Source organism: Eriocheir sinensis, chromosome 17 (genome assembly GCF_024679095.1).
Source record: "Eriocheir sinensis breed Jianghai 21 chromosome 17, ASM2467909v1, whole genome shotgun sequence".
NCBI classification, from domain to species: domain Eukaryota; kingdom Metazoa; phylum Arthropoda; class Malacostraca; order Decapoda; family Varunidae; genus Eriocheir; species Eriocheir sinensis.
Genome location: NC_066525.1, coordinates 10,007,108 through 10,024,184, shown reverse-complemented (window position 1 = coordinate 10,024,184; position 17,077 = coordinate 10,007,108). Strand labels below are relative to the sequence as shown.

At 39.8% G+C, this 17,077-nt stretch overlaps 1 protein-coding gene across 4 annotated transcripts in view; it reads left to right on the top strand.

Moving 5' to 3' along the window:
• LOC126999922 (BTB/POZ domain-containing protein KCTD3-like) overlaps window positions 1–16,875 on the top strand; it is a 24,557-nt gene extending 7,682 nt beyond the window's left edge. Inside the window, exons 5-15 of one of the 4 annotated variants that reach the window (XM_050863079.1) lie at window positions 1,474–1,656; window positions 3,400–3,493; window positions 8,087–8,101; window positions 8,261–8,457; window positions 8,611–8,814; window positions 9,347–9,463; window positions 10,550–10,689; window positions 11,282–11,468; window positions 12,297–12,393; window positions 14,671–14,852; window positions 16,188–16,873. In XM_050863079.1, coding sequence (XP_050719036.1) covers window positions 1,474–1,656; window positions 3,400–3,493; window positions 8,087–8,101; window positions 8,261–8,457; window positions 8,611–8,814; window positions 9,347–9,463; window positions 10,550–10,689; window positions 11,282–11,468; window positions 12,297–12,393; window positions 14,671–14,852; window positions 16,188–16,564 — 1,793 coding nt within the window. In that variant the 3' untranslated portion in view covers window positions 16,565–16,873. Of the gene's footprint in view, window positions 1–1,473; window positions 1,657–3,399; window positions 3,494–8,086; window positions 8,102–8,260; window positions 8,458–8,610; window positions 8,815–9,346; window positions 9,464–10,549; window positions 10,690–11,281; window positions 11,469–12,296; window positions 12,394–14,670; window positions 14,853–16,187 lie in introns of all 4 variants that reach the window. The other 3 variants (XM_050863081.1, XM_050863080.1, XM_050863082.1) reach the window with 3 other exon arrangements.
• Window positions 16,876–17,077: the final 202 nt, after the last annotated feature.

The following is a 17,077-nucleotide window of genomic DNA, read 5'->3' as shown; positions in this document are numbered from 1 at the left end:
AAAGTGAGCTTTGGGGGGCAGCATGAGCCAATTGTTATAGCGCCACAATAAACAGTTGCCTGCGCCATGACAGGCTTTGGGCCGACCATCAGGCCTAGATGGATAGTCTACCGGCGCCATAGCCCACATGTAAAAAAAAAAAAAAAAAAAAAAATCCACAGGACGGAACAGATAAGCGTTTTTCCAGTGTTTTCAATACCTTGAGTTTCGCGATCCTCGAGTTTAGTGCTAAACCTTTGGAACGAAGCTGTAGCTATATATATATATATATATATATATGTATATATATATATATATGTATGTATGTATATATATATATATATATATATATATATATATATATATACAGTAAAACCCCGATTATCCGAAAGCGGATTATCCGAAAAACCGGATTATCCGAAATTGATCTGGATAATGCAATTAAAAAATTTTTTCTATACTAAAACGTTATAAAACATCAAAAATAAATAAAAGTAACTACATATGTACTATATTAACACATTTAAAATTGATAAGAACAGTTAAAATGAATATGCTTTCTAATACGTATTGCCGAAATAGCTTGTAACGAATAGATCAATGTATTAGACAAAAAACATTAAACAAACTCTCAACAACACCACGTCCGCACCTTCGCCCCAGCAAGGACGTAGGTGCGGCGAACGAACAAACTACTGCACGACTACTCTCACACTGTACTCTCAAGACAACGACACAAACACGACTCCCCTCACCACTCCATGCCACATTCCCCTTCCAACATACGAGTTGCGCGATAATATGAGTCATCATACTGTGTCTCCACCTGCACGATGCATCAAGGTCACACTTGCAAGCTTGCCCAACCATTCACAATTGCACTCTGCAACATTCACAATTCAGATCTGCAACGCTCACAAGTATCAACATACACTGGTCCAGACAAGGAGACACACAGACAAACATACAATAAAACATTTACATCACATGTTTTAAGCGTACTACTTTGTTTAGCGTAGCGTGTGTTTGTTTGGTTTCATTGTTTACATCGTCAGTCGGCGGCAGTTGCGTCACACACTTCACACTGGGCAGTCGCATCGCGTTCTACCTGTGCTTCGACCTCACAAAATGGCGGCCATAAATCCAGATTATCCGAAAAATCGGCTTATCCGAAAGAGGCTTCCCCCCTTCCATTTCGGATAATCGGGGTTTTACTGTATATATATATATATATATATATATATATATATATATATATATATATATATATATATATATATATATATATATATATATATCTATCACACATTTGGTGAGTGTTCTCTGGCACCAATTATTTGCCAAGTGTGAGATTTTACTATGTGAGCAAAAGATGAGTATATCTGCAAATGTAATCTTTTACCTTTTTTATTTTCTTATTTTCATTTGACTATGGTATATTGTATATTTTCATATGATTTTTTTGGAAATCTGAAAATTATTTTGTTTATGTAGGTCTTCACAGTGGTGTGTACCCTGGTCATATATCAAGAAGCTCAAGTGATTTACGTAGTCATGCAGCACGAACACACTCCAGAACACCATCCATGGACCTGAGACACTCCAGAAATTCTTCAGCTGATCTCAATAAATTTTTCAAGAATGAAATCAATGTTCTGAATAATGCGGGACCACCTGGTATGTCTTCCAAGTGCAATATTTGTAGTGATGTTTGTCATAAGTGGTACCACAGTTAAATCCTATGAAGCTACAATAATCTATGAAGCTTAATTTTTGTAATCATTACTTACAATAGTCATCATTGTCTTTTTTGTCTTTTCAGAGTTTGTTTAAAAATGTTGGTGTTGGTCAAGTATACAAAAAGTAGTCATTTCTATGGAATCCATGACCATTTATTTTAAACATTAATTTGTTTTGTGTGACTTATAATGTAACTAATAGCACTTAGAGAGCTGATTATGAATAATGTGCTAATCCTTATGGCTTTGGTACCCAGAGCACCAACAGCTCTCTCCTTTTGAATTTTGCAAAATCCAGGAGGTTGAGAATTGCAGATTCTTGGCATCAGAAACCAGAGCCACACTGCTTGACATGGTATAGAAGTACTGGAGGGGTAGCTAAAGAGGTTGACTACATCCTCAAAAGAATTCACTGGATGATCCTTCAGAGCTGCAAGGTGTTCTGGAGTGCAGAGTTCTTTGCAACTTATCATAGGCTTGGTGCAACTTTCATGCTTCATGTCAGGTGAAGGAGAATCTCAAGATGTAACCATACTGTGTTTCATTTTAGAGAGTAAAGAAATGGCATGTGTTCATGAGTATGCAGTGACAATCTCAAATGTCCTATGTTCTCTGCACATTTGAGAACCCTGTTGAATTGTGGGATACCTTAAAATGTAAAACTCTCAAAGCTTCAAAGGAGTGCATTGGAGAGAACCTTGGGTGAAGGAGTGGTTTTACCTCAAAAGAGAAGCTGCCAGGCTTGCTGGGAATCAGGAACAATGTAGGGCTCTGTCACATAGGACTAGAGCTCTTCATAGGAGAGACAAGCAGAGTTATGTCTGGAGTCTCACTGAGGATGTTGAGGACCATTTCAATGCAAATGACCTCTGATTTGGTTACTGAGGCCTGAAGAAGCTTGCTCCAAGCCTTCATCTCTGGTGAATGCTATTTGAACAGTAGATATGTGCCTCACATCAGTCATGGAATGACAAAGTGTTCATTGGGCTGAGTACTTTGAGCAGCTGTACATGGTGGACCCTCTGAGTGGGCAGCTCCTACCTACTGGGTTTGTTACAAATAGTAGATGTTCTGGTTCATGCCAGGTAAGGTGACAGTTGACCTTACCTTAGCACTTTACACACTGATTGAGTGCCGACATGATTTTTGACTGGGGATGTTCACAGACTATGTCAATTTCAAGAAGTGGTTCAATTCAGTGAACTGTGAGGTACTTTGGGATTTCTTGCAAGTCTGTTGGATTCTTGAAAGGAATTTTAGTCTTTGGATTGGCCTGTACTCTGGGACTGAGAGTGTTGTGAAGTGTTGGGGGCATATGCAGCTTTCCTGTAAACATGGGAATGAGGTAGGACTGCGTCCTTGTCCCATTACTTTTTAACACTTGTATGAACTGGATGTTGTGAACCAAAGTCTTTTTGGAGCATCAGTGTTACTGATCTTGTTTCTGCAGATAATGCAATATTACTGACTCACTGCTGGTGGCTCTCAAGGCACTGCACAAGGAGGCGAAGGCTTTATGACTTTCGATATCCTGTACCAAGACAATGTTACAGGTGTTTGGAGTCTTACTGGATGAAACAGTACAGTCTGTTCATGCATATGATTTCCCATGCTCAGCTTAAGAAGAATATCATTGAATTGAAGTTAAAATTATTGTCATTAATATCTTACATATTTTCAGGGTCAGCTTGGGTTGACCCCTTGCGAGTTCGAATGGTCAAGGCTCATCATAATTGGATCTTAGTTGCTTATGCTCACTTTGTTACATGTTACAGGTAAGATATCTAATTCTGAATAGCTTATTAGACAGTTGAGATAAATTGAATGACAGAACTTCTGTGCATTGTTCTTTAGTTTATAGGACTAAAAACTAATTAAGTGTTTCATGTTAATACATCATAATCCTTAGTATTACCTGCATTTTTAATAAATGGTTGTGAACTTGTACTGTACCTGCAGCTTGGAAAATGTTGCAGTAATATTACTGTTATGCAAGTGGAGTTGTTTATGTAAAAACTAAAAAGTATCACTGACTGGGGTTATTTAACCCTTTATATGAAGAGAAAGGTGTAATAATAATAATAATAATAATAATAATAATAATAATAATAATAATAATAATAGTAATAATAGTAATAATAATAATTCTAGAACAAGACAAGTTGAATTTGTCTTGTTCTTGACTTATATGTCACCTGCCCACACCAGATAGATTAAAGCCACAGTTACCCCCACTGAGCTGGGCCGGGGAGGGAAGGTAACAGGTGAGTTGCCTCCTTCCTTTTAGACCCTTGGGTGGTGAGATGGACAATGGCACCAATGCATTGGTTCGATTCCAGTGCTGGGTAACATTCCATAATAAAAATGTTGCTTATTTCTCCAAAGTATCAATTGATCCTAAGAATTTTTTAGTTTTTTTAAAGAAAATTCACTGAATTGTAATTATTACAATTTATATACAACGAATATCAATTAAATTAATAGCAGTGTCATAGACTAAACTTGGTAATTGTCCATCACAGCACCCCTCTCAGTGCCATAGCTTATCTAATATACCTTGGTCTTGAGTTGTGTTTTTCTGTAGAATTTACTTACCTCATGGGCAGTGGCAGTCCATTAAACAATCCTGGAGACATACTGGAAAATGAATTGAAGTGAAAGCATGTCAATAACTTGACATATTCTCAACAGCAAGTCCAGGTTTCTTGAGAAGAGGCCAAAGTAAGGCCTGCTTTTCAGACTTCAGACTGTGAGAAACTGCTTTCAAAGAAGCATCTGCCAACTATTTCAGCAATAAACTCAGCTGTATAGTTTCTTTTTTTTTACAGCTAAGGAGACAGTCCAAGAGCGTAAAGAAAAATATTAAAAAAAAAAAAAGCCCGCTACTTACTGCTCCTGAATAGAGGTCAAAGGAGTGGTCAAAAAGAGAGGTCAATTTCGGGAGGAGAGGTGTCCTGATACCCTCCTCTTGAAAGAGTTCAAGTCGTAGGCAGGAGGAAACACAGATGAAGGAAGATTGTTCCAGAGTTTACCAGTGTGAGGGATGAGAGTGAAGATGCTGGTTGACTCTTGCATTAGGGGTTTGGACAGTATAGGGATGAGCATGAGTAGAAAGTCATGTGCAGCGGGGCCGCGGGAGGGGGGGAGGCATGCAGTTAGCAAGTTCAGAAAAGCAGTCAGCATGAAAATATCAATAGAAGATAGAAAGAGAGGCAGAGAGGCGGAAAGTTTCATTAGGGCTTTTTATGTAGATTGATCCCGTATTCATATCTGCTAAATGGAACTATGAGAGACATTATTTAATGTGTATTGTGGTTGGAGTACCACTGAAAATTCCTAATTGGGGAAGTTTCATCCAACTTATGTCTTATGTGAGTTATCTTGTTAGCAAAAAATGCAATGAAGTTGGAAGCCAACTCTGCATCAGCTGCAAAAGATAGTTTTGCACTATCTTTTGCATTTACATTCTTTCTGCCAAAGTAACAGTTTACAACTGAAGCTAACTTTTTTTTATCACTGCCACATGAACTGGCTTTTCCTCGGTAGATAAACTTAATATGATTAATTGTTGTGTGTGTGTATATATATATATATATATATATATATATATATATATATATATATATATATATATATATATATATATATATATATATATATATATATATATATATATATATATATATATATATTTTTTACAACAAAGAGGCAGCTCAAGGGCACAAAAAGGAAACTATAATAAAAAAAGCCTACTACTGCTCCTAAAAAGAATCAAAAGAGGTGGCCAAAAGAGAGGTCAATTTTGGGAGGAGAGGTGTCCTGATACCCTTCTCTTGAAAGACTTCAAGTCGTAGGCAGGATATATATATATATATATATATATATATATATATATATATATATATATATATATATATATATATATATATATATATATATATATATATATATTATACAGTAAAACCTCACCATTTGCACCCTCGCCATTTGCACGGCATTAATTTGCGGCCATCGTCCCACCATTTGCGCAGGTGGTCTTGCCACTTGCGCACCTCGCCCCCCCACCACTGACTAAGGGTCGGCTCCCCCTAGTGCCGTTTCCCGCTTAGATTTAAATTTCTGCGTAGTATTGGTAAAAATGTCCATGGTAGTGATGAAGGTGGTGGTGGTGACGAAGGTGATGTTGGTGAGGGGAAGAGAGGGGAAGAGAGGGGATGAGAGGGGACGAGAGGGGACGTGAGGGGACGAGAGGGGACGAGAGGGGACGAGAGGGGACGAGAGGGGAGGAGAGGGGACGAGAAGGGACGAGAGGGGAGGAGAGTTAACAAGAGGGGATGAGAGGGGAGGAGAGTTGACAAGAGGGGATGAGAGGGGACGAGACGGGACTAGAGGGGAGGGGAGTTGACTCGAGGGGACGGGGGGGGACGAGAAGGGACGAGAGGGGACAAGAGGGGATGAGAGGGGACGAGAAGGGACGAGAGTTGACAAGAGGGGATGAGAGGGGACGAGAGGGGACTAGAGGGGACAAGAGGGGATGAGAGGGGACGAGAGGGGAGGAGAGTTGACAAGAGGGGATGAGAGGGGACGAGAAGGGACGAGAGGGGAGGAGAGTTGACAAGAGGGGATGAGAGGGGACGAGAAGGGACGAGAGGGGAGGAGAGTTGACAAGAGGGGATGAGAGGGGACGAGAAGGGACGAGAGGGGACGAGAGGGGATGAGAGGGGCGAAGGGACGAGAGGGGAGGAGAGTTGACAAGAGGGGAGGAGAAGGGACAAGAGGGGAGGAGAGTTGACAAGAGGGATGAGAGGGGGCGAGAAGGGACGAGAGGGGAGGAGAGTTGACAAGAGGGGATGAGAGGGGACGAGAAGGGACGAGAGGGGACAAGAGGGGATGAGAGGGGACGAGAAGGGACGAGAGGGGAGGAGAGTTGACAAGAGGGGATGAGAGGGGACGAGAAGGGATGAGAGGGGAGGAGAGTTGACAAGAGGGGATGAGAAGGGACAAGAGGGGAGGAGAGTTGACAAGAGGGGATGAGAGGGGACGAGAAGGGACGAGAGGGGACGAGAGGAGAGGAGAGGGGACGAGAGGGGACGTGAGGGGAGGAGAGGGGACGTGAGGGGACGAGAGGGGATGAAAGGTGACGAGAGGGGACGAGAAGGGAGGAGAGGGGAGGAGATGAATGTGGTGGCAGTGATAAAGGTGGTGGGGGTTATGAATGTGGTGGTGGTGATGAAGGTGATGGTGGTGGGGATCAAGGTTGTGGTGGTGGGTATCAAGGTTGTGGTGGTGATGAAAAAAGTGGTGGTGGTGAAGGTGGTGGTGGTGGTGATTAACGTGGTGCTGGTGGTGATGAAGGTAGTGGCAGTGATGAAGGTGATGGTGGTGGTGATAATAGTGGTAGTGGTGATGAAGTCGGTGGTGGTGATTAAGGTAGTTGTAGTGACGAAGGTGGTGATGGTGGTGATGCAGGTGGTGGTGGTGGTGATAGTGGTAGTGGTGACAAAAGTGAAGGTGGTGACAAAGCCTTGAAACCAGCTGGTGAGCTACAGCTGTCTACCACCCGCGCGACCTCTGCCGCCAGCGAAGAACACTACCAACGTACAGGGCCCGAGAGAGGGTGGGGGGAGCTGGTATCTCAGCGCCAGGGCCTGGGCTCATAGGGGGCCCGGCTGCCCAAGCATGATGTGTGTAAATTAAGATACTTAGGGGCCCGGAATTACTTGCAGCACCAGGGCCCAATGGTAGCTCTATCTGGCACTGCTAACATACACAACATGTCGTTTCCTGCCATTGCCCGATCGCCTCTCCTGGTCTCGTGGTGACTGCGATTATTTGATGTTTTCTGCCTCACCTTTGCACCACCATCATGCCGCACCCAGTGTCATCGAAGTCTAAACCCCAGAAGAACCCGATGATGACCATAGCACAGAAGGTGGAAGTGATAGATAGAGTCCCGACAACCTAAGATTTGGACGCCATTATTGGCCCTGTTTTCGCCACGAGAGTGTGTGCTAGTGTTTGAAAAGCGTGGCGAAAACAGGGCCAGTAATGGCATCCAAATTTTAGGTTGGTGGGACTCTACAGATCACGATCCAGAAATGGGTTACGCTAAATGGAAGACCCTATTAACGTGTTTCCTGCCAGTAGACTTTTTTTTTTTTTTTTTTCTGGTAGAGGGGTTTTGGGCCGTGACTGCCCATATGTATGTTTCCCCATAGGTTATTAAGTTTGCCATTTGCGCATTCGCCATTTGCACACGTTCAGACCACCCATATGTGCACAAATGGTGAGGTTTGACTGTGTGTGTGTGTGTGTGTGTGTGTGTGTGTGTAAATTATTTTTATTTTTATTACATGCTACCATTAAAGTGCTGTGAATCGTTGGTAAGTATTTGCTCTACTATATGTTCATATATTCTATGTTACCAAGATAATAATTTTAGTGAAAAATAAACATCATGTCATAAGTAATATATTTGATTAAATGAAAATGCAGATTATCTGAGAGTATTTATTGAACATTATCTACTAATTTTCTTGTAGGAATAAAGACAGTACAGGCTGGCAGTTGGCATTCACCTCTCCATATATTGAGCAACTAATTGAAAGAGTTGCACTCAATGCCAAGCTTTCTCCACCAAGTCAAGGTGGAGAGGCAGGACAAAAGATGCTTGCAATATCTTATGCTTCTCATATTCGATTGTGGGGTATTGCTGAAGATGGAAGCAAAAATGATATTGGTGAGTCTGCTAAAACTATTTAGTGGCTGTTCTTTTCATGCATGTTACTTAAGAAATCAAACTCCATATTCATTGAAAGTTTTGACAGCTTATAAACTATTCTTCAAATAAATGAAGCATGAAGTTTATCTCATATGTGTATTGTCTTTTCAGGAACCTTTAATTTGAAGGTCTCAGTGGAGTATCTCTTTTTTATTGGGTCTCAACTAGTAGCTCTTTCATCTGTTGGTAAGATTGGTGTGTGGCATGCCATGACTCAACACTGGCAAATCCAAGATGTGCTGCCTATAGCATCCTTTGATACTGCTGGCTCCTTCTTACTCTTGGGGTGCACCAATGGTTCCATATATTATATTGGTAAGTAGAAGTGCCTCTGTGACATTTAAATGCTATTAGTGGGACATAGAATAAACTATGAGATTAATTCCATGAAATTTAAAGCAGTGCATTGATAATCTTTAATGTTGCTGCATTATTTAAGACTTTTGTGCAAAGTCATTTGCTCTGTATCAGTGTTTGACATCATTTGCTTGTTTAATATATTCCTCTTTAGATGGTTATAGTATATACATGTAGTAAATTCAGTTATAGTAGACCTTTGCTAATTCAATATTATTGGGTTTGCTGAATTAGTGAAAGTATTTCATTATCTGATGATGCAAATATTCCATGTGAGTCTGCATAATACATGTTGGGTAGACACAGCCTCAACCATGCCTGGGGCAGGAGGGGAATGAGAGGATTGTGGGATGGTCAGAGGAAGTACAGATCTTGCATCCCTCCCCATCTGGCAACCTACAGGCATTTTTTTCCATATTTCCACTGTTTCTCAGTCAATTTTCTTCCTTACAAGAAGAGTACAGAGAAAATGACATGATTTTCTTTTCAGATATGCAGAAGTTTCCATTGCGGATGAAGGATAATGATTTACTTGTAACGGAACTCTACCATGACCCATCAAATGACATCATCACTGCTATCTCTGTGTATCTCACACCAAAAACAAGTAAGCAAGTCATTAGTAAGATTTTTTAATTTCATGTGGCTGGGATGGGCCTTCTACAGTCTACATCCTATTAACCTCTTCAGTACCATATCCTAGAGACGCTGTATGTGCGTCATGGTCATTGGACTATTCTACGTAGTCTGTAAAACCAGGATATGGCATGGAGGTTATGTTTTGTCTGCTTGTATTGAAGGGGTTAATGAAGCCAACATTGTTTTATGAATCTGTTTCAGTATGTTGTGACAGGGTGTTCAGTGCAGATGTAGCCAACAGATGTGGAGTAGAGGACCTGGAAATAGTGCTCAGATGGGAAAGACTCCGATGGTTTGGACAAGTAAAGAGAGCAGGGGAGGATACAGTGCTGGGATTTTTGGAGAAATTGGAGGTAGAAGGAAGGAGACCAGTTGGTAGACCTAGGAAAACGTGGAGGTGTATACAGGAAGACTTGGCATTGATGGGATTGGATAAGCATCGGGCAGAAGACAGATTAGAATGGAGGAAAGCCATAAAGCGTCCAACTGCTCGGGAAGAGTGAAAATGGACGTTAAATTAAATGATGATGATGATGATGAGGTGTTTCTGAAGGATCACTGGCAGTACATCACAAAATAAATTACAGGGCTCACTTCCATTTTGTGCATTCATATTTCATAAAATTGCATGTGGTAAGATGTCAGTAAAGATCAAAGTTCAGATTTCATGAAAACTCACGCTTCATGGATGCACAGCCTGATCCTCAGCTGTTGTCCACCATATTTTCATACTCTTTGAATGCTCCCCATTTTCTGTTAGCTCTACCAAGTGGTTATGTATTGGTGTGTGTATGATTTTCATTCTGAGTAACATGCCTTCAGCTGCCTTGGTGAATACAAGATGGTGTCACATGAACATATTTTTGTCATTTCATGACATCTCTCTGTCAGTATGAATATATAAAGTACCAGTATGTGACCGGACGAACTTGTTAACAAAGCTTTATGTGAACCCTGAGTATAGGAGGCTAAGGGGATACATGTTAAAAGAGAGCTTACATTTGCCCTTTTAACATAAAAATATTTTCAGTAATATCTCTAATTATGCTTACAGATGTTTGTGGAAATTGGATTGAGATAGCTTATGGCACCAGTTCTGGGACGGTGAGGGTCATTGTGCAACACCCAGAAACAGTGGGACACGGGCCTCAGCTCTTCCAGACTTTTACTGTCCATAGATTTCCTGTTACAAAGGTTGTATTTTATTTACTTTTCAAATTTTGGACTAAAACAAACTACATTTAGTATTATGTTCTTTTGATGTTGAAAATCAAAATATACATGTTTGTAATATCTATATCATATAAAGGGTCACCAAACAATAGAGTGCAGGAGACTGGGAACCCCTCCTTCAGCAGAGGTCCACGATTGTAAATTATTGGTTAATGAGTCTTAAAAAAACAAAAAAAAAAAAAAAAAAAAGGTTAGAGGGGAAAAATCAGGGTCCTGGAGCTGAACTCCATTGAAGTTGTCTAATATTTGCTTCAGTTAGCATATGTTTTCTTAGCAATGTAGCCTGTTTGTAATGAGAGGTTTGCCATTATTAATGTACTGTAGATTAATGTTTTCTATTATTTATATTGCTTACTATAAGATACTTTCCTTTTTTTTTTGCCATTATTTTTAGGTAGATACCCATTAGAAGATATGATGGATTTTCAGGACTAGCCTCTTCCATCTTTAGTCAGGAATGTTAAGGATCAGTTGTACTTTTAATGGTTGATATAAATTCTTCATTATAAGAGTCTTTTAAAATATGAATTGATTTTTATTACTATCTTTACAGGTTACTTTGTCTGAGAAGTTGTTGATAAGTGTGTGCAGTGAGTACAATCATGTACGCACCTGGTCGGTCACTAGGTTCAGGGGAATGATATCAACTCAGCCAGGGTCAACTCCTCTTTCTTCCTACAAAATTCTCACAATTGATGAAGTTGATCCCAACATATATTATGCAATTGCAAATGATTGTGGTAAGTGTCGAATGACCTGTACATCATGTAAATAGTTAATGATTATGCAACAATTGACCACCATCATCTACACACACACACACACACACACACACACACACACACGTGTGCACACACACGCATGCACGCAAGCTCTTGTGCACAGACAGTTGTGCAAGAAACATTCATGATTTTAAGGAAAAGTTGGACAAGAGCGGATATGGAGACGGGACAGCGCGAGTGTAGCTCTTTTCTCGTATGTCACAACTAGGTAAATACACACACACACACACACACACACATTGAATATGCTGCAGTTGTGTAGTCGCCTCATAAAAAGAAGGATATCAGAAAGCTGGAAAGGATACAGAGAATTGCAACACCAGACATATTTGGGCTATAATAATCACAAATAACATTGACTTTGTGGAGAGTACAAGCACACATATGAAAAATGCTGCTAGAGTAATTTACTATTGTTTACATCTTGGCTCACCACCGAGTGATGGGGATTAAACCCAAGCCTTCAGATGAGGGCAGGGCAGCATCCCAACTGAACCACTGATGAGCTAAAAGGTCATAGGCTACTTGATGCATATAGGCACTGGGTAGATCAAAAGCCTTGCTATCTGCCCTGAGCATGAGTGGGGTCATCTTTCTGGTATGCCCACAGTAGGTGGCTAAGGTGTTAGGTTAAGTATTGCAGAAATAGCCTTTGACATGGTGACCTTTAAGCTTATCAGTGACTCAGTTAGTATGCTGCCCCACTTCATTCTGAAGGCCCAGGTTCTAGTACCGGCACTCACTGGTGTACTTATCAAGATTTGTATACAGATGTTTGTTTTTCAGGCCCATATGGTGAACAAGATGATGAACAAGTATTCATTCAGAAAGTTGTACCAGAAACAGATCAGCTGTTTGTACGTCTTGCTAGTAATGGTAAAAGGTAAGTTAATATGAACTTGTATTCACAGCCTTCCTAAGTTGATGTGTAATCAATAATGTTTTATAACCATGTTTCAAATTATGCTATATGAAGAAAATATGGAAATGGATTAGGAAATGACAAAGCATTTTCAATTTGAAAGTTTGTGTATCTGTGTTTATGTCACTAAAGGACAAAATTAACTAAACTATTTTTCATGCAGTTTTCAGGGGAGGGACCAAAGTAAAGATTCTTCAAATATCAGTTGGTAGTACAGTCAAACCTCAGTTTACAAGTGCCTTAGTTTACGAGTGTTTTGATTTACGAGAAAAACAAAATCTCAAAAAATGCTTTGGTTTATGAGTAGTGATTTGGTATACAAGCATCCTGTTTGTACAAGTCTTTTTTTTTCTTTTTAATTTGTCGCCACCTCAAGGGTGAGAACTTGGGCTGTATGTAGGCCATTGGGGTCGCGTGTACGTCCCTCCGCGGAGGGACTACAGACCCTTGCTGGGTGACGCCTCACGAAGGGGAGGGAAGGATGCCAATAGACTGACTACTGGCTGACACCAGCCTAGCCGACCAAGTTAATATTTCGACAAGGACTGGTGTGTCTCTTTGTACAAGTCGAAGACGTGAGCGTGGGTTCCCTTTGTTTGCCGCAAGACAAGAGTGCTCATAGTGGAAAACAGTGGGAATAGTCTCAGTTAGGGTTGCCACCTTGAGCTTAAAAAAATAAGGAACGCAACATCTCATTCTTAAATACAGAACGAATCCATATTTTAAGGAACGGGTGACATCCCTAAAATTTCTCTGGCCTGCCATGACTGACAGCTGCTGCCCGCTGCTGGTGAAGACAGGAGGAAGGGGGAAACATGGAAACATGGAAACGCAGGCAACAGAAAGCCTATTGGCTCATTACGAGGTTGCCCGCTATTCTCGCAACAGGAACGGGATGCTAGCCTTGGCAGCTTGTATGCCCTACTGGATGTGACCGACTTCCGTTCACCCTCCATCTTGGATGTTACGACGCGTATTTTACACGCATTTCAGGATGACCCTTGACAAACATAATTTTATGGACTGGTTTTGTGGTTCACTGAAAAATGCACTCACTACAGTTTTAAAATACTGAATTTTATCTGTTTAACCATTCAGACAGCCAAATATGGAACAAATGGCGTTCTGTAGTTAAAGGAAAGGGTGGCAAGTTGGCAACTCTAGTCTCAGTCCGCATTGTAGACTTGTAGAGATAACATCCGTGCACTCGTGTTCGATTGCATTTGTGTTTTGGTGTGTGATCTTAAGTGTTTTCAGCACTACAGTGTGTGTTCTCTGTGCTTTAACAATGTCCCCAAGAAATATGGTTAAAAGGGATGGTGCTGCAAAGAAGAAAACAGGATCGATATATACTATTCTCGCAACAGGAACGGGATGCTAGCCTCGGCAGCTTGTATGCCCTTCTGGATGTGACTGACTCCCGTTCACCCTCCATCTTGGATGATACATCGGGTTAGCTCCATGTTGGTGGTCGAACATTGATCTGATGCCTCGAGAATAGGGAAACTGCGGCTGCTAAACCCGGTGCAAGGCCTACACCTCAAGCGTAATTAGCAGTTGCGGGAGTCTCCGTAACAACCGTAACACATTGATTTGTGTTTTATATTATATATCATTGCTATTTGTTGATAAAATTACTTTAATTCTGGATAAAATAACATGTAAAAATCATTTTAGATAATATTTTGTTGAGACATGGGATGCATTAATGGGATTTACATTGGTTTCAATGGGGAAATTCGTTTTGGTTTACGAGTGTTTTGGTGTACAAGCAAAATTCTGGAACGCATTAAACTCGTAAACTGAGGTATGACTGTATTTGTACATTTGTTCAGACTAGTTTCAAGAAAATACTGAATCTAAGATAGCTGAAGAAAATGATATAATCTAGTGCAGTGGTTCTCAAACCATGGGTTGCAAGAGGAATTTTGGTGTTCTACAGACATATAGAACAGACCTAATGCTTACTGTGTGTAATTAATTGCAATTACAATCATCATCATTACATTTACCACATTTATAATAGATTGTATACAGACTATTGCTCACAGTATATGTGCAGAACAATACTCAGATTTTATTTAAAAATTATGTAGTAAATTGTCTTGGCTTACAAAGTGGACTGCAATTTTTTTAATATTCTAGATATGGATTAATATGGAATAACATTTTCGAATATGGAAAAGTATGAAAAACTGATATAGTGAATAAAGTCCAGATTACAATGATTTTTTACAGAGTGTGTGTGATCAAATCTGTAGACTCCACCACAATTAGTGGGTTCTGTGTGCATGAGTGTGAAGGAAGCAGCCGCATGGGATCAAGGCCAAGGAGATATATTTTTACTGGTCATTCCAATGGGGCCATCCAAATGTGGGATCTTACAACTGCCCTTGAACTCAGTAGTAAGGGTGAATCAGGTAAGCTTATATTTTAATATTGAGAGAATGAGATATTATTTCATTATAAATATTGTTGAATACATTTTGCTCAGCAGTTTTTATAGATATCATCACCATTACTTACATGTGGTTCATCAGTTTAGCTCTTGATTAACATATGGAAAATTGCTATCAAACCTAAAATCACCAAAGTGAAGTGCAGCTTCCACTTTATGAGTTCATGGTTCAGAAGTTTTCACACTTTACTTTGTACCATTACAGTAACATCTCATTGGGATTGCAATTATGATAGATTAATAAACTTTTGACAGCGAAATATAGCAAGAATGGTAAGAGAGCATTATTTTCCTTGAGAGGAACTTTTGTAAAATGCTAGAATATGGTTGCTAAATACAATTTAGTGTTTTCTGGGAGGTAAAAGTTTGCCAAATGGGAGAATATGTTTGCCACATGAAAATTAACCCTGCCAGAGACTATCCCCTCAGGTGCACTCTGGCAGTCCAACATTATCTGTATCTCAAAAACTATTCATCACAGCTAAAAACCAAAAACACCAGTTGTCTCCCATATTGAGACAACTGCAGACCCCTCCCCATGAGGTGCTGGTTGGGTAGTATTGCCAACTGCAAAATTTACAACTATCTGGTCAAAGAATCAGTCAGGTGATAGGTGAAACTATGCAAAAATGCCGCTATATTGGACAAGAACATCCACCAGTTACTCGTCTGTAGATTTTCCGCGCTAGGCTGATATGATTTTCCATCAAATTTAGTGGAAAACCCACTCAATTGGCAATCCTGTGTTGTGAGAAATAGTGTTTTAACACTCATATGCGGGGGATTTGCGAGCGGCTGGAGCTCGCAGCGAGCGTTTAGCACCACCAGCAAATGCGGTACTGCTCGCTGCGAGCGTTTAGCAATGAAAGGGTTAAGGTAAGAATTGATTGGGGTTGCCAAATGCAAAGTCACCAGATATGAGAACACCAAATGAAAGACTTTATCATATATTGATATGTGATTTACACCATTAAAAAAGACATGTATTTGGAAAAAATCATAACCATTTTCATTTTTACGTTGGTTTTTCCCTTTTTAAGGGATTAGGCATTTGATGACTTTGGTTGTCATTGTCAATTTTTTTTGGAGTGGTAATTTTATTGTCTTAGATGTCCATCCTTACAGGCAACCCTTCTCATTTATCTGAGCTTGGGACTGGTCCTTAATTTGGCTGGATTGCCCCCAAGAGGCTGGGTAATATTTAGAATGTACCATATTTACTCGTCAGACATTTTGAAGGATATTGATATTTTCTTTTTTGTCAAATTGTTTATTTTGTTTTCTTCCATTCTGCCAGGAGTAGCAGTCCATGGCGGTCCAGAGCCAACAGAATTACTACGACTGTTGGATGTGTGTGACCTGAGCAATTCCTACTGTACCACACCTTGCCTCTCACCATCACCTCTCACACCAGCTAACATCCCTCCACCTCATCAGCGACCATTTCCAAATGCAAGTTATCTTCATTATGGGTTGAACTCTTATCTACATCAACCAAGCAACAGTTATGTGATTAGTCCGTCAACTAGTGGTGGGACACAAGCACAGCCACACCCTGGCCCATTGTTGAAACCAGCTAATGTGGCATTCCTCTCTCATAATCAAGCTTCATCATCTAGAAATAATCCTCCAAGTGCTTCCAATGATGATGATGATGAAGGAACAGCATGTTGATGGTTTTCTTCAGTTATGGTTGCCAAAGTTGCTCAGAATATAGTTAGTTGATTGCCATAACCCAACTTCTCTTATAACTCATAAGATTTAAGGCTGGAAGTTCAATTGCAGTTGTGCTAATTCAGTATTTCAGATAAATGTTTTTAGCTTAGTTTGTAAAGGACATTCATGGGATATAAAATATGTATATGATCAATTGGTAAGTTTACCATATTCTATATAATGTTTGTTTCCATGAACAGTATGTAGAATCTCACAGCCATGAAATAATTGTACTTATGTGTTTATGCATATATATATATATATATATATATATATATATATATATATATATATATATATATATATATATATATATATATATATATATATATATATATATATATATATATATATATATATATATATATATATATATATATATCTATATATATATATATATATATATATCCATGGTTTTAAATATCCACAGGGTATACCATGGATATCATCAAGTTTAAGATTGGCTGGGAT